Source organism: Salmo trutta, chromosome 31 (genome assembly GCF_901001165.1).
Source record: "Salmo trutta chromosome 31, fSalTru1.1, whole genome shotgun sequence".
Classification (NCBI taxonomy): Eukaryota; Metazoa; Chordata; class Actinopteri; order Salmoniformes; family Salmonidae; genus Salmo; species Salmo trutta.
The window spans coordinates 31,576,819-31,599,330 of record NC_042987.1 but is presented as its reverse complement, the minus strand read 5'-3'; the positions used below and the strand labels follow the sequence as shown (position 1 = coordinate 31,599,330).

Sequence of the window (22,512 nt, the reverse complement as noted above, 5' to 3'; positions counted from 1 at the left end):
GTTACAGTGAAATAATACCATTCTATTGTTTGAGAAAAGTGCACAGTTTCGAACATGAAAAGTTATTAATAAACAAATTAGGCACATTTGGGCGGTCTTGATACAACATTTTGAAAAGAAATGCAATTGTTCATTGGATAAGTCTGAAACGTTGCACATACACTGCTGCCATCTAGTAGCCAAAATCTAAATTGCACATGGGCTGGAATAATACATTATGGCCTTTCTCTTGCATTTCAAAGATGATGGTACAAAAAATACAAAAAAACATTAGTTTTTTTCTTTGTATTATCTTTTACCAGATCTAATGTGCTATATTCTCCTACATTCCTTTCACATTTCCACAAACGGTACCTATAATATGCATATCCTTGCTTCAGGGCCTGAGCTACAGGCAGTTAGTTTTGGGTATGTCATTTTAGGTGAAATTTGATTAAAAGGGGCCAATCCTTAAAGGAAGCCCATTTTCATTCTTAACTAACTCATCAATATTCTTTTTGAAACATAGCTTTTCGTCAATCCAGATGCCAAAATATTTATAAGCGGGGGCACGATCAATGTGGGCACCATCCAATGTACATACACATAAATAATCTGATTTGTAAGCGTTTCGGAAAATAACATACACTTAGCTTTACCTGTAATAACTACCTAACCTCTTTATAGAAAGTAATGGTAACTTGTGTCATTTTTATATTATGTTCAAGTCACACCATAACACTGTCATAATATTATCACACCATAACATTATCGCAGCATTATAACACTAACGTTATCGTAACATTATCCCTCTGCGCCGTTATCCTATCATTATCGCAACGTTGTCGCGTCATAGCGTTGTCACAACATTATCACAACATTATCGCGCTGTGGCGTTGCCGCAGCATTATCGCGCCATGCCGTTATCACAGCATTGTCACACCGTAACGTTATCATAGCATTATCACACCATAACAATAATATTATCAACAGCAAAGTAACAGGTATCAAATCAGCATAGGCTTTCCTCTCTTGTTTGAAGTGATATCAACCATTTCTTTGTTACGTCATCATGTTTATCACACAAAAGTGTGTTAATCCATCCTTTACCATACAGCTGTGTGATTCTGAATGGGTACTGAATGATAGAAACAGTATAGTGATAGTAGAAATATTATGGTGACAGTAGTTAGATGTGTTTGCACATAAAGCTGTCTTTTATTGTACAGCTGTGCATGTCAATCTGCAATAATTTGACTGAAATCTCTTTGTTTACTGTATTTTACAGGTAGTGATGAAATTGGCTTCATTGTTACATCCCATGCTCCCCTCTCACGCCTTTGCTTGACATAAAGAGTTAACTGAGCGGGGGAGAAACCTGAGAGCAGCACTCCCCCCTCTGCTCGGCCAGCCAATCAGATCAGCCAGTTGAAGGGCTCTGAAAGTATAAAACCAAAGTGCTCAGCACAGAGAGGTAGGATCTTGAGCTCAAGCAACGAACTGGGAAGAGAAGGGTGCTTCTGCAAACCACCTGACAAAAAAAACGACCAAAGAACCAGAGCCAACGAACAAACAAAGGAAAGCAGGCAACAATGAAGACAACACTAGCAACCCTGACTCTGTGCCTGGTCATTCTGATGGCCACCGGCAACCCCTTCGAGAGGAGAGGCTCGGCCACCAGCAGGAAGGAGAAGAGGATGCAGTATGCAGCGTGGGACGACGTGAATGTGATCGCCCATGGCCTGCTCCAGCTAGGCCAAGGCCTCAAGGAGCATGTGGACAAAACCAAGGGCCAGATGAGGGACATCACTGCCAAGCTGAAGGTCTTCAACGGCACTGCAGCGGACCTGGGCAAGGAGAGCCAGAGGCTGCAGGCGGAGGGCGAGGTGTTGAAGGCCAAGGCCCGGGGGCTGGAGGACATGGAGGTCCAGGTGCTCAACGAGACGGCCGAGCTGAGGGAGAAGACAGAGGAGATGCAGCAGGAGAGGAAGAGGGTGGATGAGAGGATGAACAAGCTGGAGGAGAAGATGGATGGCATGCTGCAGGGAGAGGGGCTGCCCGACATGAACATGGGCAACGCAGGCAACTACAGCGATGCACACATCATTCAGGTAAGGAGGGAATCCATGACTCTATTTGGTCATTCATTGTGTTTGGAAAATAAGCTATGATACAATTGTGCATTTGGTGTGAAGGAAGGGAAGCAAATGACTTGAGCTAGAAAGTGATTAGTGACAAGACAGACTGTAAGCTAACTGATGCATGTCTCCCCCTTTGTGAGTTTACTTCTCTGCAGTTGCCATTGTATCCATTAATTTCTGATCACTACAATTCTGATTGCTTCAGTTGTATGAAGGCATTACCATACAATGCTTTTTGCAGTGAGCAGCCTGGCATATTCATTTACTATTAATTTACTGCGATAACATGACAAAACACCACAGCAAATAGATTAATTGATTAACATTAAGTAATGTGTAATACAGTAGGCTACTAGTATTATACTTTCTCCTACAGTAGTCATGCATAATAGTTTGGCAAATGGCCCATTTGCTGATGTTCAGAGGAACAACTGGAGGGGGACAAGAACAGTTGGTCTGGGATTATTTACATTGACCAAAAGGGATTTAAAGATATTCAGCCTGAAGCACTGTCTGAAGGCATGCCAGTAGGTGTGTTTATTGTGCTGGAGTGCGTGGACTACGTGCTAAACGTTGGCCAGACAAAGGAACTGCACGTATTCGTTTCAGAATGTGTGCATGATTTTTAAACCATGATATTTTGAACATAGCCCAGTTGAGGAAAATGTCACTCTTGATTTAAAGATCACGTGGAGCTGCTATAGCACCTGAAAAGTAAAAAATATAATTTCTTGTTCTGACATTGACTTTTTTTGTGGGATGGAAACCCACGCGTTATTATGTAACCAAACTACCGGGTTGGAAATGACAAAAGCTGTTGAATGTGCTCGGATAGGCTATGTGAAATGCGGCCCCATTCAAAGTACAAGCACATAGTAGTCTAACGTTACGTTATATGTTATAGTCTAAAAAAAACACAGATCACAATATCGGCTTTGGTGGTGGGCTATTCCTAAATTATAAGAAACCTAGGCTACTTAAAATGATGTCAGAGGAGAAAGACTAACAGGGTACCTGTCTGTTTTCTTTCAGTGGATGCTGGAAGCTCAGAATAAACGTATTGACGACCTGGTCAACAGAATCCAACTCCAGCAAGATAAACTTGAAAAGCAGAATGTGCGCATCAGGACCCTGCAACACCAGGTATGAAACATTCTGTGAAATATCACTGACCCATGTATAATTATGTAAACAATTCATGAGGCTATTATGTATTATGAATGATTTAAAAACGTCGTTTTCCTTGCTCACTCAGATTCAGCTGAAAAAAGAGAGACCAGCATTCAGGCGGAAACCAGAAGAGGCCGTTCAAAATGGCAGCATTGAGCAGCGCGACTCACCCATCGGTAAGTAAAGCCAAGCTTCATGTCAAATCCGCTGTTTAAATTGACGCCCAGACAAATACTGACCTCCCATGCCATCTCCTTTGAGACAATAAGAGGCTTAAAACATCAAATTTAACTGGACTTCCCTCTAAATGACGTGAAGAATTGACTGTAATTATCAGTTAATTGCCCGCTCGCATCTATCCGCCCAAAGCCCGCGAAACATGACGGACATGTGATTGGCCATGCCAATTAATGCACCAACCAATGACTGAACATGTACATTACTTGTCTGAAGGAAATGTTTCATTGGGTTCACAGAAAATATCATATATTCACAGTATAAAGAAAAAGATCACAGTGGGAAGTGGCAATGGAGTTAGGTTACACACTGTCTTACGTAATGCAGTAGTACAGTAATTGTAAAAGTGATCATGATGTCCTCAACCTACACCCAAACCAGACAGCTGTTAACATCTGAACTGTACTACTGTGGCCAGCTCATAATGTGGGTTTTCGTCAGTGCTGTATGGAGCTTGATCATGGCCAAGTAGGGAAAAGGATTTCTGGCAATGGAACAATGATTAACTCATGGCAAGTTCATTTTTAGTGCTTCAGCTAGGGTATGGTCTCACTAAAAAGTTAACATTAAGGGATATGAATGAATCAATTGGCCTTTACAGGATATGTGAGTCATGTTTTAACTCTGAATGTGACCTATGCGAACCATGTCACTTTATGGAAGTTGGTCAGATATGTGATTGACCTACTCAGAGTTGATTGAAAAAGAAAGTAACATTTCAGTATATTTCCTGTTAAACAAGTAAATTATCGCTCTCTCAATCAAAAGCAACATGACTTGTGGTTCTATCTAAATAGTGGGTTTTACACTATTTCCCACTGTCTGAGAGCCGCTGAGGGAGTAGGTGAAAGGTGAACCTACAGGCCCAGAATTGTGAGATGCAGTCACCCAGCAGAACACAATGAGTCGTCTCACAGCAAATTCTGACGTCAGCAGGATTTCAGAAATTCTGTAAAAGAAACAAGTTATCTGGCAGAACTCCAATTGGGTAATAGTTCAGCTGTCTCGGACTGTGTTAACTCAGGGTCACAGCCCCAGCACAGGGGGATAACTCACAAATCTGATGGAGCTTGGGGCGGAGGAGGGGGACTTTTTGCAAATTTAGAACCTAAAAGGGTTGTTCGGCTGTCCCCATAGGAGAACCCTCTGAAGAACCCTTTTTGGTTCCAGGAGAACCCTTTTGATTCCAGGTAGAACCCTTTTGAGTTCCATGTAGAACCCTTTACACAGAGGGTTCTACATAGAACCCAAAAGAGTTCTACCTGGAACATTAAAGGTTTTTCTATAGGGACAGCCGAAGAACCCTTTTGGAACCCTTTTTATTAAGAGTGTATGTTCCTCAGATTAGGTCATTTGGCCCAGAGCCAGAAAAAGTTATGAAAGAAATCAAGGAAAAGGAGGCGGTTTAATTTAGTCTGGTGAACTTTGTACACACATCCTTTGTTGTTTTGAAGGCACTGGCTGCATACCTCCTTGCTCCTTCCAGCCCTCCCATTTTTCCCTCTTGCCATAAAACAGTGGTACATCCCTCAAGAATGTGCAACCTTTCCCCCAGATCTATCAGAGTAGTCAAAAGTCCCTCTTCTCCCCTCCTCCATCCCTCCTTCCCCGCTCCCCATCCCTGTAGACCCCTGCTTCTCCGGCCGTAGATGAATGAGAAGTGTGCCAAAGTTGAGAGGAACCCCTGACCCCAAGGCAAACTGCGACCACAACCACGCACCGCTAATCAATAGAGTTCATGCTTCGCCCCGAAAGGGTTATTTCAGAAGAGTGATGCATTGGGGTCCCGTGGTCTGCTCTTATGTTTGTTCAATATCAACCAAGTCAAATCAATATCAATCAAACCAAAACCAATATCGATTGATTGGCTCCAATTCAATTAAAATATTTATTTAGGCGATTGGTGCTGATAAAGAGCATCATAGCCGATGAACGTATGCAGTATCTATCAAGTCGGCATCATATAAACTTGAACCCTTTTCTGGAAAATATTAAGGGTGTGCACCATCTCATGCCTCATCAGGCACATGACAGCCACTGGGCCCCCCATACCTTTTGTTGATGCTGCCTGGCTGTTTCTATCTCATTCTACCTCATGTGCACAGCAACCAATCGCTACTAAGCTCTCTTTTGGCAGGTCAGACTAGACAACACATTAACTCTTGAGCTTTGCTAGGTTTACAATGACTAATAAACCCACTTCAAGATAAGGCCTCTTTATGTGCAAACATTCAGCATTCACAGACCTGGAGAGCTACAATGAAGAAGCCAATGATAGGGATCCCAGATAGGGAAAACAGATGTATCCTGATTCCTGAACATCTGACCTAGTTATTAAGTGAAAGGTAAACATGTTATGCAATAATGTCCCTACAAAATAATGTTTTAAAAACAGTCATATTTGACTACTTCTGCTTGGACCCACCCAACCCCCACTTCCATACACACAAGTGTGAATTCCCTCAGTAGAAAACAAGTGGAGTTGTCAGAGGCAGGGTGGACTTTTGCCCCATAGCTCACAAACAAGCTCTATGTTGGCTGCTGTTCAAGGCGCTTGAGATAAGAAACCAGAGTTTTTGTTTTCTAGTTGAATGAGTCATTTATAAATAGAATATTTGTGCCAGCGAAGGGGAAAGGCCAAGGCACTGTTAGAACACAGACCTTGACGACGTATACTGATACTGTCTTGAGATACGACGTGTGGGAGAACAGTTTGTGAACCGTGTTGTGTTTTTGTTTTTTTCAGAGATGGCCTCAGACTGCCATGAGCTGTTCCTGAGAGGCGAGACGGCCAGCGGAGTGTACACCATTCAGCCATTAAACTCCCAATCCTTTGAAGTCTTCTGCGAAATGACAACCGGTAAGTGGAGTTAGCCAGGATTTTGGCTCACTGTATAAGGTTACCCTATAGCTTAGTTTATGAACATATTGTATCCAGACATGTATGACAGTTGTCAGTAGTAAAAAAAAAGACTAATCCCACTGCTCTTTCTCTTTCCTCTCTACAGAAGGTGGCTGGACTGTGATCCAGAGGCGCCAGGATGGCTCAGTTGACTTTGACCAGCTATGGCAGGCCTACCAGAGCGGCTTTGGCATTCTGAATGGTAAATATATCCTCTGTTGTCTTTTATCATCTCCCTCAATAAATTCCTCTGGAGCTAGCTAGCGAGGTCACACCGAGGTTCGGACAGTACCACCCACATCCACAGCATAGAACAGTACAGCGCAGAGCTCTTGACCCGAAACCTCCCAGTTCAGTTTGATTAACAAGCAGTGATACTAACACTAAAACAGGATTGTAGATATCAAGATCGAGGGATCAGATGGATCTTGATATGGCAGGTTTGGCATAAACAACCATCTAATCTCCAGCTTTAATGTCCCTGGTGGCTTTAGGTGCCAGAAGTGACCAAATCGCATGGTCTATTCCTGTTAAATTAGATTAAGTGATTACCAGCCCTGTTACGGTCAGATCCTTTAAATTAACGAAGACACTGAGATATCTGGACACATGTATGCAGACTTTGCACATGCTACCACAGTCACTGATCAGGTTTTAACTCCTTTGATCTCTCTCTCTCTCTCTCTCTCTCTAGGTGAGTTCTGGCTTGGTCTTGAGAAGATGAGCGCCGTGGCTAAAGACATAGACTACATCCTCAAGGTTAAGTTCTCCGACTGGAGGGGTGATTCTGAGACCATCCAGTACCCCATCCGTCTGGGCGGGGAGGAGAGCCACTACGCCCTCCACATCCAAGAGACCTCCAACGGCAACCTGGAGAGCGCCCTGGCTACCGAGGCCTCCGGCCTGCCCTTCTCCACCCGCGACCAAGACAATGACCAGAAGAGCGACACCAACTGCGCCAAACACCTCTCTGGTACATCTCCTCTTTTTCAAAGTTCAAAGTTACTATTTGGTTGAATTCTATCTAAGATTTATTTATTCTAAGATTTAAGATTTTTTAGTCTAAGGTTTATCTCTCAATAACTCAAATTGGGAATGTAGCACCAATGCCAATCTAACCAGATGTTTGCTCTCTTTCTCCAGGTGGCTGGTGGTTCAGCAACTGTGGACGTTCCAACCTGAACGGCCGCTACTTCATGAGCCCTCCTCCCAAGCAGAGGCATCAGAGGAAGCAGGGGGTCTTCTGGAAGACCTGGCGTGGTCACTACTATCCCCTGAAGACCACCATCATGATGATCGCCCCCGCTGTGATCGAGAACAAGTCATAGAGGAGAGACGCTCAGCATTCTGGCAAATTTTCTCCTCTTGAACTGAAACACTGTTAGAGGTGGTTAGCTGATGAATTGGGTAAGCTACACAGTCAGTCCTGGCTTCACCCAGTGAGACTTCAACAGAGCCAAGGCCATTATCAAAACCAAAATAACTCGTACTTGAATGGGCTCCATGTTTCCAATTCTCTGTTTTTCAAAAGTCTTACAGTCTCTCAGCTAGATACACAACCGAACAATGAATAAATGTATCTTTAAGATGTTAAGAAGTACATGTACATGTGAATCTAACAGTGGAAAGTTAGCAAGGGTGTTTCACCACAGCTGTGGTATGAGCTCACTCTTAATCACTGTTTAAAGCAACGCTGGGCCTCTCAGACGGCATCAATGAATGGAACAGAATGAGGCGAGTTCCAACGTGTTTTGTGTTGCAAGAAACCAAGCATTTTCCACGTTAAGACCTATCTGACAGTGGTTTCTGAATGCAAGAGCTCTCCCAGAGTTTTAACAGGATTTCTAGCTAGAGCAAAGTTTTGTCAGCATGAACACTGTAGTTGTACCAGTGGGGCTGCTCTAGAGAGTTTCTTAATCCGATTGTATGGACCAAATGGTGACTGAAACAATTTGTTGTTTTTCCACATGAAAGTAATGCCATTAGCTATCCAAAGGCATTATGTAAAGAAATAATCACTGTAAACTATAATTACAGAATTACAGGATGTAATGAGATAGAACGTGTGTGAAGTATTTTTCAACAATGGTGGTTTCATTGTCTAAATTTAAAGTTATTCTATGTAACAAACATCAATCCAGCTTCTGTACAATGTAACACTACTTTTCCTGCAGTTTTATTTTGAATCAAAGTAAGCTCACGCTCCACTGTTGTGTTCTCGTGGAGATTTTTTACCCTTCAGTCACATTGACTGTCCTTAAAATGACCAGAGTCATCTATTTCTGTCTAGTGTATGATGAATGAATGTCGACTGTCTCTTCAGAACCTTGACTGTAACTTGTTGTAAAATTCTATAGTGTTCTTGTTGATGACTTGAGGTTTTTTTTGCCTTCTTTATTTATAAGTTGTAAAGAATCGTTATATATTTCTGCTATCGCCTGTTTGTAATTTATATTGTCTGTTTCATGTTTTCTAGTTGTGTAAAATTGCTGTTTTTTTAAGAGAAAATAAACTGATCTTTGGCATGAACCAGCCAATGAAAATGATCTTTGGCATGAAACAGCCAATTCTCTGTCTGGTCTCTGATCAAACACACTGATGCAACTGGAAATACAATCCAGAAGTGAGCCAATGACCAGAATTGAGTATCAAATCCCTTACAAAAAGACCACATGAAGAAATCACGTGGTTGTCGGACACGTGAAATATATAACTATATATTTTTTTTAACGGACATGTGTGAAGATTCACATGTAGTGTTTTTCCCTCGTGAATTTTTTTCCCCCTCCCCTTTTCACATGTTCACCACTTCCAGCTACATCTAGTCCCTCATCCTGGGACCGACCTTGCAATATGTTACTTTTGAGTTTGTGTTTTGCTTTTAATATCATTATTTTTGTTTGCTATAAGAATTTTGTTTTTGACTGCAGAAGTTTTGCTTGATATTAATGCAACAAAAGTAGCTCACTCACTAAAAGATTGCACAATATAATAACACTATTACTCTATTCACGGGGCAATAAGGAGTTGCTACGTCAATTTTTGGACTCATAAACTAATGATTTGTACCCATTGATTCTTGAAGAATATAACTTATAAAACAAATGCCTCATGAGCTCGTATCCCATCAGAACCCAGAATATAAGCTTGTTTTATTCCAACGTTTGTAAACAAAGTAAATGTAAACAAACACTATCATGCATCAAAACATGGTTACAACTATAACTGTGATATAGTGGATGGTCAGTCGTTACATCCATAGCTCTGTCTATTCATCTGAGAGAGGTTACATTTCTCATTCATCGACAGAACTATGGATGCTAACACTGACCATGCATGATATAGAAATTGTACTTTTAATCATGTTTTTAGGCAATACAGTGGTTGTTTAAATTTACTTTGTTTACAAACATTGGAGTAAAACAAGCTTATATTGTCACTTCTGATGGAATACGACAGTTGAACTAAGCACGAGGCAGCAGGAGCGGTAGAGATACTCTCAATGATCGGCTATGAAAAGCCAACTGACATTTAGTCTTGAGGTGCTGACTTGTTGCACCCTCGACAACTACTGTGATTATTGTTATTTGACCATGCTGGTCATTTATAAACATTTGAACAGCTTGGCCATGTTCTGTTATATTCTCCACCCGGCACAGCCAGAAGAGGACTGGCCACCCCTCATAGCCTGGTTCCTCTCTAGGTTTCTTCCTAGGTTTTGGTTTTTCCTAGCCACCGTGCTTCTACACCTGCATTGTTTGCTGTTTGGGGTTTTAGACTGGGTTTCTGTACAGCACTTTGAGATATCAGCTGATGTAAGAAGGGCTATATAAATACATTTGATTTGATTAATGGGTACGTGTCACAAGCGTCAGAATGAGTAGACCAAGGTGCAGCGTGAAATATGTTCATCTTGAGTTTTAATGAAAGAAATGAACACTTACAAATTAAAGAAAAATGACAGCAGACAGTTCCGTCAGGTACTTACAACAAAACGGAAAACAACTACCCACAAAAAACAAAGGAAAAACAGGCTGCCTAAGTATGGCTTCCAATCAGAGACAACGATAGACACCTGCCTCTGATTGGAAACCATACCCGGCCAAATCATAGAAAACAAAACATAGAATGCCCACCCACCTATCACACCCTGGCCTAGCTAAACAGAGAAAACACAGCTCTCCTAAGTCAGAGCCTGACAGTACACCCCCCCAAAGGTGCGGACTCCCAGCCGCAAACCTGAACCTATTGGGGAGGGTCCGGGTGGGCATCTATAATTGGCGGCGGCTCTGGTTCGGGGTGTAGCCCCCACACCGCCCGCTGATCCCCCCGCTTCTGTGTCGCCGGAGGAACCAGACCGTGGATCAGCGCCGGAGGCTCTGAACTGCCGACTGCCGCTGAAGACTCCGGGCTGAGGACCGTCGCTGAAGACTCCGGGCTGAGGACCGTCGCTGAAGACTCCAGGTGGCGGAGCGTCGCTGGAGGCTCCGGACTGGGGAGCGTCGCTGGAGGCTCCGGGCTGAGGGGCGTCGCTGGAGGCTCCGGGCTGAGGGGCGTCGCTGGAGGCTCCGGGTTGAGGTGCGTCGCTGGAGGCTCCGGGCTGAGGAGCGTCGCTGGAGGCTCCGGGCTGAGGAGCGTCTCTGTAGGTTCCGGACTGGGGACCTTCGCTGCAGGCTCCGTGCCATGGATCATCACTACTGGTTCCGTGCCATGGATCATCACTGGAGGCTTTGTGCCATGGATCATCACTGGAGGCTCCGGGCCATGGATTACCACTGGATGCTTTGTGCCATGTATCATCCCTACAGGCTCCGGGCCATGGATCATCACTGGAGGCTTTGTGCCATGGATTATCACTGGAGGCTCCGTGCCATGGATTATCACTACAGGCTCCGGGCCATGGATCATCACTGGAGGCTTCGTGCTATGGATTATCACTGGAGACTTCGGACCATTGATTATCACTGGAGGCTTCCTACGGGGAGCTGGAACCGGTCTCACCAGACTGGGGAGACGCACTGAGGACCGCGTGCTCAAAGCAGGCACCGGCTGTACCGGGCTATGGAGACGCACTGGAGGGAGAGTGCGCGGAGCAGGCACAGGGTATACTGGGCCTTGGAGGCTTACTGGAGGTCTGGCGCTGAGGGCTGGCACAACCCGTCCTGGCTCGATGTTGACTATAGCCCGGCAGGGCGGAGCGCTGGTACAGGACAAACTGGGCTGTGCTGGTGAATGAGGGGTACCGTGCGTGGAGCAGGCGCAGGATAACCTGGGCTGAAGAGACACACTGGAGGCCAGATACGTTGAGCCGGTGCACTTCTCCCTGGCTGCCGGCCAACTCTAGCACGGCAACGGTGAGGAGCTTGCACCGAGCGCACCGGGCTGTGAGTACGCACTGGCGACACAGTGCGTATCACCTCATAACACGGTGCTTGCTCGGTCACTCGCTCCCCACGGTAAGCACGGGGAGTTGGCTCAGGTCTTAACCTCGCCTTCGCCAATCTACCCGTGTGCCCCCCCCCAATTTTTTTTTGCCGCTGCCTCTCGGCTTCCTGTTGCTTGCCTAGCCGTTCCTCCTTGTATCGCCGTTCTGCCTTCGCTGCTTCTATTTCCCATTGCGGACGGCGATACTCCCCAGGCCTTGTCCAGGGTCCTGCCCCATCTAGGATCTCCTCCCAGGTCCACTCCTCTGAGCCATACTGCTTGGTCCCGCTCCTCCTCCTGGAGAGTGCACGTGGCTTGGACTTCTTGTGGTGGGTAGTTCTGTCACAAGCGTCAGAATGCGTAGACCAAGGTGCAGCGTGAAATATGTTCATCTTGAGTTTTAATGAAAGAAATGAACACTTACAAATTAAACCAAAAAATTACAGCAGACAGTTCCGTCAGGTACTTACAACAAAATGGAAAACAACTATCCACAAAAAACAAAGGAAAAACAGGCTGCCTAAGTATGGCTTCCAATCAGAGACAACGATAGACACCTGCCTCTGTTTGTAAACCATACCCGGCCAAATCATAGAAAACAAAACATAGAATGCCCACCCACCTATCACACCCTGGCCTAGCTAAACAGAGAAAACACAGCTCTCCTAGGTGCGGTCTGCCAGGCAGGATGCAATCCAAGAGTGTGCAGAGCCTGGGACACCCAGCCCTGAGAGGGTGCAGAGAAGGATGAGAGTTATTTAAGATACACTACATGGCCAAAAGTCAAACATCTCATTCCAAAATCATGGGCATTAATATGGAGTTGGTCCTCCCTTTGCTGCTATAACAGCCTCCACTCTTCTCGGAAGTTTTTCCACTAGATGTTGGAACATTGCTGCGGGGACTTACTTCCATTCAGCCACAAGAGCACTAGTGAAGTCAGGCATTGATATTGGGTGATTAGACCTGGCTCGCAGTCGGCGTTCCAACTCATCCCAAAGGTGTTCGATGGGGTTGAGGTCAGGGCTCTGCAGGCCAGTCAAGTTCTTCCACACCGATCTCGACAAACCATTTATGTATGGACCTCGCTTTGTGCACGGAGGCATTGTCATGCTGAAACAGGTAAGGGCCTTCCCCAAACTGTTGCCACAAAGTTGGAAGCACAGAATCATCTAGAATATAATTGTATGCTGTAGCATTAAGATTTTCCTTTACTGGAACTAAGGGGCCTAGCCCGAACCATGAAAAACAGCCTGAGATCATTATTCCTCCTCCACCAAACTTTACAGTTGGCACTATGCATTCGGGCAGATAGCGTTATCCTGGCATCTGCCAAACCCAGATTAATCTGTCGGACTGCCAGATGATGAAGTGTGATTCATCACACCAGAGTGATTCACCACTTCTCCAGAGTACAATGGTGGCGAGCTTTACACCATTCCAGACAACGCTTGGCATTGCGCATGTTGATCATACAATTGTGTGTGGCTGCTCGACCATTGAAACCCATTTCATGAAGCTCACAACTAACACTTCTTGTGCTGACGTTGCTTCCAGAGGCAGTTTGGAACCTGGTAGTGAGTGTTGCAACCGAGGACGGACAGAATTTGTATGCGCTTCGCGTTTCAGCAATCGCCGGTCCCGTTCTGTGACCTTGTGTGGCCTACCACTTTGCAGTAAAGCCGTTGCTGCTCCTAGACATTTTCACTTCACAACAGCACTTATAGTTTACCGGGGCAGCTCTAGCAGGGCAGAAATTTGATGAACTGGCTTGTTGAAAAGGTGGGATCCTATGACGGTGCCACATTGAAAGTCACTGAGCTCTTCAGTTCGGGCCATTCTGCTGCCAATGTTTGTCTATTGAGATTGCATGGCTGTGTGCTTGATTTTATACACCTTTCAGTAACGGTGTGGCAGGAATAGCCAAATCCACTCATTTGAAGGGGTGTCCACATACTTACCATGTGTACATAGTGTACATACCATGCAGTGTACTCTTCAAAGAGGTTAGGGGAAATTTGTTCCACTATTTGGGTGCAAGGACAGAGAAGAGCTTTGACTGGGCTGAGCGGTAGCTGCCCTCCCGCAGGGTTGGGAGGGCCAAGAGACCAGAGGTAGTGGAACAGAGTGCTCGGGTTGGGATGTCTTCAAGTCTGTCTGGTTAGGGTCAATAAGATCGTTCTGAGAGAGATAGCGAGAGAGTTGGTCAAAAACAGCACCCTCAAGTGTTGTGGTCACCCTAATTCCACATTTGGGAACATTTCTACTGCAACATGTTAACATCTTTTCACGTGAGGAAAATAACATTATTTCAACCCCACATGTTAATCTGCAATTCTAAATGTGAAAGTGAGATTTTCACATGTGGAGTTTTGTTACATGGGAAATTGCAAATTAGATTTTCACATGTGAAATACATGTAAAAACATCTAATTTGCAGTTTCACATGTGAAAATCTCACTTTCACATGGGGAATTGCATATCCGATGTTCACATGTGAACGTTTTTAACATGTGAAACCTCAAATTTTACATGTGAAACTGCAATTCACGTGAGGTGAAAACATATTATTCTTTAATACATGTGAAAATATGGTTTCATGTGTGAAATTGAAGCTCCACATGTGTAAACAGCTATTTTACATATGTTTTTTTTGTTTTTATGAGCCTGCTGTCCCTATAGTACTCTCTGAGCATTCCCTGTGCATGCAGTGGCCATGCATTCCTACGTCACTGACGGGCTGCTATGCACGTGTGGGAGGTATGTCAAACAGGAGGGGAGAAGGAGGAAAGAGAAAATTGAAGGCAGGAGTGGAGGGGGTAGTGGAATGTGAGGAGAGGCACATGTAATCAGTAGACCAGGCAGCTGAGGGGGAAGTCTGCTTGGGAACTGGGAGAAAGGTCATGTTTACTACTAAGCAAGGAGCTCTCTTTTGTTCCGGGCAGGTCAGACTAGGGCACAACATTAACTCTTTATCTTTCTTAGGTTTACAACTACTGATAAACCCTATTTCACAATAAGGCCCCTTTATTTGCAAACATTCAGCATTCACAGACCTGGAGAGCTGGGTGATTCTGCAACTTCAGGCACTTTGGCCCGGCAAGCTTTCAGAAATTACAATCTATTGAAACACCATTTTACCAGTATTATAATCGTCTTTGATTTGTCTAGAAATAATATCTGATAATGGCTGCGATCGTACTATTCAGGAATTGATATATTTTCGGCATTTTTCTCAGACAGCCATAGACATTTCCATCACATCATTAAACATCAATTTTTGTTGAAAATGAAATTATCATACAATTATTTTATAACACATTTCTTATATATTTGTACATTGACTTGCATTGAATATTATTTTAAGTGCTTTTTAAGGTTTTCTTAAAATAAATAATTCAACACAACGCCTGAATGTATAAACTTGCCTTTGTGACAGCTGAAAAAATTGATTCATCATAAAAAAAATAAGATATTTCCATCCAACCTTTTTGTGAGATTATGATAACAACCATATGATTTCCCTATCTAAAACAAATCAATCAATGTAAATTATACATAATATACTCATTTACCTCAAAATATGTGTTGTGATGGAAATGACAAAGTGTGGTGGAAATGACATCTATGTAAAAAAAACTTATGAAAACAATATTTTATTGCAAACATTTTCAACAACAACCATTGAAGAAAATTTAATTAATTTAAGAAAAAGTAAGATTCCAAAATTGGCCAGAGCTCAAGGAAGTAGGCCAGTGTTTTTGAGAGATGAGCCCAGATTGCAGAGGGGTCATCCGCATAGAAGAGCTCGGTGAGCAAAGTGAAACGGTATCATTTGTGGTATGTCCAACACAGGTGTGGAGGGTCACCTGCATGTGAGAATCACCAAAGTGAACTGCCTGGATTTCACTGGTGTATTTACACAGGTAGTTTTCTCAGTGGCACAACTTTGGTTTTAGAAGTGGGGGGGAAATAATTATTATAATTTGTTTTATCCAGTCGGATAAACACTCTAAACATCCTACCCGACCGCTCAGAGGTGTCTGCATGGTCCTAAAGCACACCGTTGCCTCATTTTGTATCACATTCAAATTATAAAACTGGAGGGGACAAAAATGCAATTTCATAATGTGAGGGGGACATGTCCCCCCCAGTCCCCAGTGAAAGTTGCGCCCCTGAGTTCTCTGCAAAGTCAATATGCACAATGATCTCCTCTTTCCGCAGATTCTCTTTTAATTCTCTCAGTTTGGAGTATTGGTGTGGAATGTTGTACATGTGTTTCCCCAACTTCTTTCAATCCTTTGGAAAAGTCCTCCAGTAGAATATGTAGTGTGCCACATAGCTTTTCTTTCACTGTCAAATGTATAGTGAACTTCTCCATGTTTCCCTCTTTGTTTTTCCTTCTCTCTCTCTCTTCAGCTTAGTTTTTCCACTCAAACCACCATGTCTGCTCACCAGCATCAAAGTCAGATGTTTAAGCTCTTTGGCTTGGCAAAGGGAGCACTCTGTGTACATGCACTCTTTCTTCAGGTTCTCACAGCACAAAGACTCAATAAGGTTGTCATTGTTGCTGCAGCTGATCACATTGTGATACTGTAGTTTATCCACCATGTACTGGAGGTTGGCGTGGGTTTTGCCGAGGCATGTGTCCCTATCCTGGACTGTTGGCTTGACAACCTAAAAATACGTATTTTAAAGAATTCATAGTAGGACATGTTAATTTCTGAATATTCCCTCTTAAAATCCTGATAAAGGTTCTTAATTGTGCCATTCAAGAAGCGATTCTGCTTTTTTTTTTCTTGTTCCTCATTAGTGTGTCCTTTTTCCCTGTTGTTGCTCTACTGTTTAAAAAAAAATATATATATATATATTTCACCTTTATTTAACCAGGTAGGCAAGTTGAGAACAAGTTCTCATTTACAATTGCGACCTGGCCAAGATAAAGCAAAGCAGTTCGACACATACAACAACACAGAGTTACACATGGAGTAAAACAAACATACAGTCAATAATACAGTAGAAAAATAAGTCTATATACAATGTGAGCAAATGAGGTGAGATAAGGGAGGTAAAGGCAAAAAAGGCCATGATGGCAAAGTAAATACAATATAGCAAGTAAAACACTGGAATGGTAGATTTGCAGTGGAAGAAAGTGCAAAGTAGAAATAGAAATAATGGGGTGCAAAGGAGCAAAATAAATAAATACAGTAGGGGAAGAGGTAGTTGTATGGGCTAAATTATAGATGGGCTATGTACAGGTGCAGTGATCTGTGAGCTGCTCTGACAGCTGGTGCTTAAATCTAGTGAGGGAGATAAGTGTTTCCAGTTTCAGAGATTTTTGTAGTTCGTTCCAGTCATTGGCAGCAGAGAACTGGAAGGAGAGACGGCCAAAGGAGGAATTGGCTTTGGGGGTGACCAGAGAGATATACCTGCTGGAGCGCGTGCTACAGGTGGGTGCTGCTATGGTGACCAGTGAGCGGAGATAAGGGGGGACTTTACCTAGCAGGGTCTTGTAGATGACCTGGAGCCAGTGGGTTTGGCGACGAGTATGAAGCGAGGGCCAACCAACGAGAGCGTACAGGTCGCAGTGGTGGGTAGTGTATGGGGCTTTGGTGTCAAAACGGATGGCACTGTGATAGACTGCATTCAGTTTATTGAGTAGGGTATTGGAGGCTATTTTGTAAATGACATCGCCGAAGTCGAGGATCGGTAGGATGGTCAGTTTTACGAGGGTATGTTTGGCAGCATGAGTGAAGGATGCTTTGTTGCAAAATAGGAAGCCAATTCTAGATTTAACTTTGGATTGGAGATGCTTAATGTGAGTCTGGAAGGAGAGTTTACAGTCTAACCAGACACCTAGGTATTTGTAGTTGTCCACATATTCTAAGTCAGAACCGTCCAGAGTAGTGATACTGGACGGGTGGGCAGGTGCAGGCAGCGATCATCACGTTCATAGAATCTAGTGATTTTCTCTTCTGTGGCTGTGCTAATTATGTTACACTGCTTTTTCCTGGAGTATTGAAGACTAGTTGGCCTGTTTTCATTTGCCCTCCAATGCTTTTGCTGAAAATCCAAATTCTCTGTTTGCAGCTTTGACCAGGCCATACTTTCTCAGGATGTAGCCTCTGAGCATTTTTGAAGCCACTTGTTTGTCCTTGGCACTACGCATTGTTTTATACTTTTGCTTTAACTCTGCAATGATGACATTTTGAAACAATAAAATCCTTCTTAAGTTCTTTGGCGTTCCCTTCATTTTCTGTTTTGTCTTTGTCTTTGGGAAATCTTGTCTCTCCATTTTCTTCATCAGTTGATCATATCTTTTTTGTATTTCTCAGTTTTCCGTTAAGTTATCAAGTTTGACATTTGTCATGCAAAGATCTCTATGTTTTTGAGCGACCACTTCGAACCTTTTTCCTTCCAGCAAGTATTCGACTTCTCATTCCTGTTGAAGACGATGAGGAAGGGGTATCAGGGTGTGCATCAGGGCAGGTAAGTTAGTGACAGGTATGATGGCTTCATGTTCTGGCTGCAGGTCATCTGGTGACTAAGGTGGTGTGTTGCCTGATAAGTAGGTCTCCACTGTTCTCTTTAAAGTCTGTCTTCTATTCAGTTTGTTACATTTCCATTGCCATCTCTTGCTTCTTTGTTCTCACTTTGTAAACTCAGAGATAGATATCACTTCTCCCTTCTCTTTTTTCTTCCAGTATCTCTCCCTGTCTTTTAGCAGATGTCCTGGTACCGTATAGGATAATTTTTTATTTTGTTTCTATGTCTGTGACCTCTGTGCTGTTTTATGTGGCATTTTCTAAAAACAAAGAAAAATACTACTTAAGTTTTCCAATTGTGCACACCTTGGAGCATTTCCTAGATTAAAGTAATTTAAAACATGATTAAATAAGCCTACATTTAAAAAACAAAGTAAAAAGTAATAACATAATGGATTCTTGTCATTTCCACCACGTTCTGTCGTTTCCATCACAGTTAAGTTTGTGATGGAAATGACTATGGTGGAAATGACGCTTCTGCTGTTTTTGGAGACAAATGACAGACTGCTTAGAATGCTTTGGCTAGTATTACAGCTAGCATATGGTTTACACTAAATACATCAAATATATTTAAAAAATCAAAATTCTACCACAAATGAAAGAAATTGTGGCCTGTTTGGAAATGACTGACAATAAAATTTGCCCTTAGTGGTGGAAATGACACCACTACCAAAGGACATGTATATTTTGTGTAAATAACAATATAAAGGGCATACTCACAATAAATATTGATATAGATTGTATTTAATTGACTCTTTCTCTAGGAGATAACATTACATAATGTGTGATTATTAATGTTTTCTCATAGAAAAACATAGTAGAAGCTCAAAAGTCTGCGTCAGGGACAAGGGCAAAACAGTGAAATTGAAGTATAAAATGCATCTGAAAGGTAGCTAAAATACTTGATAGGGAGGTGTTGAAAAAAAATATGGGGTGAATGTAGTGTGAACTTAAAAAATAAAAACATATATATTTTTTTAGAAAATCCCCAAAATTGACCCTGAGGACATAGAAGTTCCCATATTTGCATAATTACCCAGCTACAATGAAGAAGCCAATGATAGGGATCCCAGATAGGGAAACCAGATGTATCCTGATTCCTGAACATCTGACCTAGTTATTAAGTGAAAGGTAAACATGTTATGTAATAATGTCCCTACAAAATAATATTTTAAAAACAGTCATATTTGACTACTTCTGCTTGGACCCACCCAACCCCCACTTCCATACACACAAGTGTGAATTCCCTCAGTAGAAAACAAGTGGAGTTGTCAGAGGCAGGGTGGACTTATGCCCCATAGCTCACAAACAAGTTCCATGTTGGCTGCTGGCCGACATAACAGTTTGAAGTTCAAGGCTTTGGAGATATGAAACTAGAGGCTCTTATTCTAGTTGAATGAGTCATTTATAAATAGGATATTTGTGCCAGCGAAGGGGAAAGGCCAAAGCACTGTTAGAACACAGACATTGATGACATGTACTGATACTGACTGTCTGAAGTACGAAGTCTTGACAAAAGAGTTTGTGAACCGTGTTGTGTTTTTGTTTTGAGAACTCTCTCTCTCTAGGTGAGTTCTGGCTTGGTCTTGAGAAGATGAGCGCCGTGGCTAAAGATGCAGATAACATCCTCAACGTCATGTTCTCCGACTGGAGGGGTGATTCTGAGACCATCCAGTTCCCCATCCGTCTGGGCGGGGAGGAGAGCCACTACGCCCTCCACATCCAAGAGACCTCCAACGGCAACCTGGAGAGCGCCCTGGCTACCGAGGCCTCCGGCCTGCCCTTCTCCACCCGCGACCAAGACAATGACCAGAAGAGCGACACCAACTGCGCCAAACACCTCTCTGGTATGTCTCCTCTTTTTCAAAGTTCAAAGTTACTATTTGGCTGAATTCTATCTAAGATTTATTTAGTCTAAGATTTAAGATTTTTTAGTCTAAGGTTTATCTCTCAATAACTCAAATTGGGAATGTAGCACCAATGCCAATCTAACCAGATGTTTGCTCTCTTTCTCCAGGTGGCTGGTGGTTCAGCAACTGTGGACGTTCCAACCTGAACGGCCGCTACTTCATGAGCCCTCCTCCCAAGCAGAGGCATCAGAGGAAGCAGGGGGTCTTCTGGAAGACCTGGCGTGGTCACTACTATCCCCTGAAGACCACCATCATGATGATCGCCCCCGATGTGATCGAGAACAAGTCATAGAGGAGAGACGCTCAGCATTCTGGCAAATGTTCTCCTCTTGAACTGAAACACTGTTAGAGGTGGTTAGCTGATGAATTGGGTAAGCTACCCAGTCAGTCCTGGCTTCACCCAGTGAGACTTCCAACAGAGCCAAGGCCATCATAAAAGCCAAAATAACTCGTACTTTTCAAAAGTCTTACAGTCTCTCAGCTAGAGACAAAACCGAACAATGTTTAAAAAGTTAAGAAGTACATGAACATGTGAGTCTAGCAGTGGAAAGTTAGCAAGAGTGTTTCACCAAAGCTGTGGTATGAGCTCACTCTTAATCACTGTTTAAAAGCAACGCTCAGCCTTGGGACTAATGAATGGAACAGAATGAGGTGAGTTCCAACATGTTTTGTGTCGCAAGAAACCAAGCATTTTTCACGTTAAGACCCATCTGACGGAGGTTTCTGAATGCAAGAGCTCTACCAGAGGTTGAATACTGCCCTCTTTGGCCCGAACCAGCCAATAAGAATTATTTAAAGAAAAATCCTTTCGCTGTCTGATGTCTGATTAAACACACTGATGCAGCGAGAGAAACAATTCAGAAGTCAGCCAAAGGCCAAAATGGAGTAACGCTCAAATGAACATAGCAGCCAACTCGAAGAAACAAAACCTGTAAAATGAACATAGTATTCAACTCAAAAACAGTACAATTAACAACCCAGTGGACACAAACTGGTTGAATCAACGTTGTTTCAACTTAATTCTCAACGTATTGTGACATGGAATCTACGTGGAAAATACATTGGATTTGAAAAAGTCATCAACTGTTGTTTTGAGGACGAAATTTCAACGACAGTATTATCTCTTCACGGTAACCAAATTTAAACCAAGCCAAACCTTGTATAAAATATGTTGAATTTGTACCTTTAAAACAGATCCTCAGAACTTTAATGTTCTATCCACTAATCAAAAAGAAAAACTATAGGCTGGGCAGCACCTCCTACTGGGTGATTGATCTATAGCTACCCTTTGGTCTCCCATCCATGGTTTTATCCAAGCCCTGCCTAGCTATGATATTTGTCACTGACTATTACCAATGTGCTATTGTGAGAATAACTGTTAAAATCTCCACTTAAAAATGAAATAGAGTCACTGTTGCTATCGAAGTCATTCCAAAGGGTAGGTTTAACCGAGCAAATGAAATGTGACCATACTTTATCACTCATATATATTTAGGATTTGCAAATTCATCAATGCTGAGTTGAGTTTGTTTGTGAACGCAACCAAATATCAACATTTGAAGTATATGTATCTTCTGCTTGGATAGTTCCATTTTTGCCACTGACTAAGTCTGGCTTTAATTTCTAAGTTATAGAATAGGACTAAATCAAATCAAACTTTATTTAAAGTCCATTTAAAGTTTGATTTGATTTAGTCCTATTCTATAACTTAGATCTTTGGTTGAGATGGAGACGTTAATCCCACACATCAATTATTCATTTGATTGATAGATTTTTTTGTAAAAAAAAACTATTTTCACTTTGTCATTATGGGATATTGTGTGTAGATTGATGAGGAAAAAATGGAATTTAATCCTTTTTAGAATGAGGCTGTAACTTAACAAAATGTAGAAAAAGGGGTCTGAATACTTTCCAAATGCACTGTGTGCCTGTTTGAAGTGTATGCAAATAAATTATACAAGTGGTTAGGCCTTTTCAACACACATGTGTTTCATAAAAAGACTAGAAGAGAAGTAGTCAGAGCACACTGCCTGCGATCCGGAACATCTACAGCACCTGGTGTCACAGGAAGTCCAAGAAGATCATCAAGGACCTCAGCTACCTGAGCCACGGCCTGTTCACCCTGCTACCATGCAGAAGATCATCAAGGACCTCAGCTACCTGAACCACGGCCTGTTCACCCTGCTACCATGCAGAAGATCATC

At 42.8% G+C, this 22,512-nt stretch overlaps 2 protein-coding genes across 2 annotated transcripts; both read left to right on the top strand.

Moving 5' to 3' along the window:
• Positions 1–1,427: 1,427 nt before the first annotated feature.
• On the top strand, positions 1,428–8,989 carry LOC115169964 (angiopoietin-related protein 4). Its single transcript, XM_029726124.1, has 7 exons — positions 1,428–2,090; positions 3,153–3,263; positions 3,376–3,466; positions 6,274–6,387; positions 6,536–6,631; positions 7,124–7,402; positions 7,573–8,989. Exons 1-7 carry the CDS (start codon positions 1,572–1,574, stop codon positions 7,755–7,757), a joined length of 1,395 nt encoding a protein of 464 aa, XP_029581984.1. The 5' UTR covers positions 1,428–1,571; the 3' UTR covers positions 7,758–8,989.
• Positions 6,638–22,307, top strand: LOC115169965 (angiopoietin-related protein 4-like). Its single transcript, XM_029726126.1, has 3 exons — positions 6,638–7,103; positions 19,953–20,245; positions 20,416–22,307. The coding sequence occupies exons 1-3, from the start codon at positions 7,039–7,041 to the stop codon at positions 20,598–20,600; spliced, it is 543 nt and encodes a 180-aa protein (XP_029581986.1). The 5' UTR covers positions 6,638–7,038; the 3' UTR covers positions 20,601–22,307.
• Positions 22,308–22,512: the final 205 nt, after the last annotated feature.

Bases quoted from the DNA above. Each gene is read 5' to 3' on its own strand.
- LOC115169964 (XM_029726124.1), top strand. From the start codon at position 1,572: ATGAAGACAACACTAGCAACCCTGACTCTGTGCCTGGTCATTCTGATG. The intron at 2,091-3,152 runs GTAAGGAGGGAA...GTTTTCTTTCAG, and splicing joins GCGATGCACACATCATTCAG to TGGATGCTGGAAGCTCAGAA. The intron at 6,388-6,535 runs GTAAGTGGAGTT...TCCTCTCTACAG, and splicing joins CTTCTGCGAAATGACAACCG to AAGGTGGCTGGACTGTGATC.
- LOC115169965 (XM_029726126.1), top strand. From the start codon at position 7,039: ATGTATGCAGACTTTGCACATGCTACCACAGTCACTGATCAGGTTTTA. The intron at 7,104-19,952 runs CTCTCTCTCTCT...TTGTTTTGAGAA, and splicing joins TTAACTCCTTTGATCTCTCT to CTCTCTCTCTCTAGGTGAGT. The intron at 20,246-20,415 runs GTATGTCTCCTC...CTCTTTCTCCAG, and splicing joins CTGCGCCAAACACCTCTCTG to GTGGCTGGTGGTTCAGCAAC.